The 2,567-nt window shown below is 58.0% G+C and overlaps 1 protein-coding gene across 1 annotated transcript in view; it reads left to right on the plus strand.

Moving 5' to 3' along the window:
• Positions 1-689: 689 nt before the first annotated feature.
• The window catches only part of LOC104527966 (uncharacterized), a 2,537-nt gene continuing 659 nt past the window's right edge, over positions 690-2,567 (plus strand). Inside the window, exons 1-3 of the mRNA XM_010171830.1 lie at positions 690-838; positions 1,104-1,314; positions 2,249-2,562. Of these exons, the coding sequence (XP_010170132.1) occupies positions 690-838; positions 1,104-1,314; positions 2,249-2,562 (674 nt within the window). The remainder of the gene's footprint in view (positions 839-1,103; positions 1,315-2,248; positions 2,563-2,567) is intronic.

Raw genomic sequence — 2,567 nt, forward strand, 5'->3', positions numbered from 1 at the left:
CTTCCCCTGCCTCTCATCAGGGTGGGGGGAGGTTTCTGCAGGAAGAAAGACCTTCGCTTGTCCCTCTGGCAGAGCACCAAGTAGTGTCCTGAACTGACCCGTCCCTCCACCTCCATGTGACTGTTACTGTCCCTGTGCAAGACAGGGAAACTGAGGCACGGACCGAGATGGCTCATGGCAGCAGTTCACCGCCCCACTGGGTACCACTGGATACCAGTTCCAGTACGAGTACCACTGTCCCTGCCCCCTGGCAGGATGAGCCCAGCTGCTCACAGGGCTCAGCTGGGGCTGTTTAACCTGCAGATGGGTTTCACCTGGAGCCTGATGGGTCTGGGTGGGGGCAGGTCCATAACCACCCCCTGGAGCTCTCTCTGGGTGGCTGCTCTTATAAACCAGCAGCTTCCTGGCCCCAAGAGCTTTTTTCCTTCTTTCTTTTCCTTTCTTTTCACTTTGTCTTTCAGGAGCCTTAGTTTGGAGGTGGGGAGGGGTGGGATCTGCTGCCCACAGGTCTCTAGGATGTAGTGCCAGGATCTCCTGCCCTTCCTAGTGCTGTCAAGCAGGTAAGGACACAGCAAGGACCTGCCTCTGCTCCCCTGTCCCTGGGCTGGGGGCTGCAGCCCGGAGCAGGGCTCTGCCCACAGTCAGGAAGTGTTCCAGCATGGTCCTTCTCCTGTCCCAGATGAAGGACAATGTCATCCCGTAGCTCTGGGGTGGCCCTGGGGCTCAGCTCCCCACTGCCTGTGCAAAGGAATTCCTTCCCAGCACTGCATCTCCTCCCACCACGGAGCCGCTCGCTCGCCCTGCTCAGCCAGGAGGACTTCTTCGAGAGCTTCAGTGGGTACGTGGCTGCTGGGCTGAGCCCTGGGCTTGTGTTTGTCACCGAGGGAATGTGTCCCTTGTCTGGGGTGGGTTTAAGTCCCTGGACTAACGTTGGTGCTGCCAGCACCAGGAGGTTCACACCACACAGGCTGGTGTTGCTTCTCTGTAGCCAAGGCAAAGCTGATGGCCCTGGGTCTCCCTGGTGCCTCTGCTGCTCGTACCATTGTGGTTGAGACCATCCCAAAGGCCACCAACTCATGCCTGTGTCCCTGCTGCTCTGCCAGGAGCTTCTGTGACACGAGTGATGTTTTGGGGGCTGATCTGTTGGACTGCAACTGCTCCATCGCTGACCCACAGCTGGTCCGGAGGATCGTGTCCCAGGTGGAGTTCTACCTTTCTGATGAGAACCTGGCCAAGGATGCTTTCCTCCTGAAACATGTCCAGAAAAACAAGATGGGCTTTGTCAGCATCAAACTGCTGACATCCTTCAAGAAGGTAGGCAGCCCATGGTGCTGGTCACCCAGGGTGGGAAGTGGCCTTCATGTGGAAGGCATCTGGGTGTGCTTTGGCTGTCTCTGGTGGGCTGTATGGGGAGGTCCAGGCTCTGCTCAGGCTTTTTCTGGAGAAAAGGAGGCTGAGGGGAGACCTTCTGGCTCTGTCCAAGTCCCTTGGAGGAGGGTGGAGAGAGGTGGGGGTGGGTCTGTTCAACCAAGGACCAAGGGACAGGACAAGAGGAAATGGGCTCCAGTTGTGGCCAGGGCAGTTGAGATGGGATGTGAGGAAGAATTTCTTTGCTGAAAGGGTTCTGAGGCATTGGAAGGGGTAGCCCAGGGCAGTGGTGGAGTCCCCATCCCTGGAGGGATTGAAGAGTCGTGTAGACACAGTGCTGAGGGACATGGGTTAGTCGGGGACTGGTCAGTGTTGGGTTCATGGTTGGACTCGATGAGCTTCAAGGGCTTTTCCAGTCCAGGCAGTTTTGGGATTCTATCTGTGTCCTGGCTCAGTGCTGGTGGTGCAGAGCTGGGCTCTGCTCTTTGCCTTCCATGTGCTGTAGATGTTCTCCAACCAGGGAGGGTGGCTGAGGAAGTGGTGACCAGCCCTCAAACCCTAGGGCTGGACTCACCTCTTGGTTCCTCTGGGTTGCTTGGGAGAGATCGTCCCTTAACCACAAAACTGCAGGGAAGTGCTGGTGGTGGGACGTACAGGGAAGCTGTCGCTTGTTCCTGTGGTCCAGGGGGGCACTGGGGACCTTTTGCAGACATGAAGATCCTCATGTGAAAGGAGGATATTGCCTTGCTAGGACCCCAGGTTGATGAGGTTACAGCCTACACCACAGGGCGGTGGGTTTAGGGTGGTCCTTGCGGTGGGTTTAGGGTGGCCCTTGCCTGGGGAGACCCATGGGGATGCAGTGGCCTCCCCTCTCCTGCAGGTGAAATACCTGACGCGTGACTGGCGGCTCACGCTCTACGCCCTGAGGTTCTCAGAGCTGCTGGAAGTGAATGGGGAGGGCACCAAAGTGAGACGGCGTGTCCCCATCCCCGAGTCCCTGCTGAGCATCCCCCCCAGTAAACTCCTGCTGGCCTGGGACCTGCTGGCCCAAGAGCAGGACATGCTGCTGCCACTCCAGAAGAATTTCCTTGAGACCATCACAAGGATGTTCAGCCCCTTCGGTGCCATCGTCTCCATCCGCATCCTGCGGCCGGGCCGTAAGCTGCCCTCGGACGTACGGAAATACACGTCGCGGTTCC

The sequence above is a fragment of the Antrostomus carolinensis genome, unplaced genomic scaffold, assembly GCF_000700745.2.
Source record: "Antrostomus carolinensis isolate BGI_N321 unplaced genomic scaffold, ASM70074v2 scaffold42600, whole genome shotgun sequence".
In the NCBI taxonomy this organism is placed as follows: domain Eukaryota; kingdom Metazoa; phylum Chordata; class Aves; order Caprimulgiformes; family Caprimulgidae; genus Antrostomus; species Antrostomus carolinensis.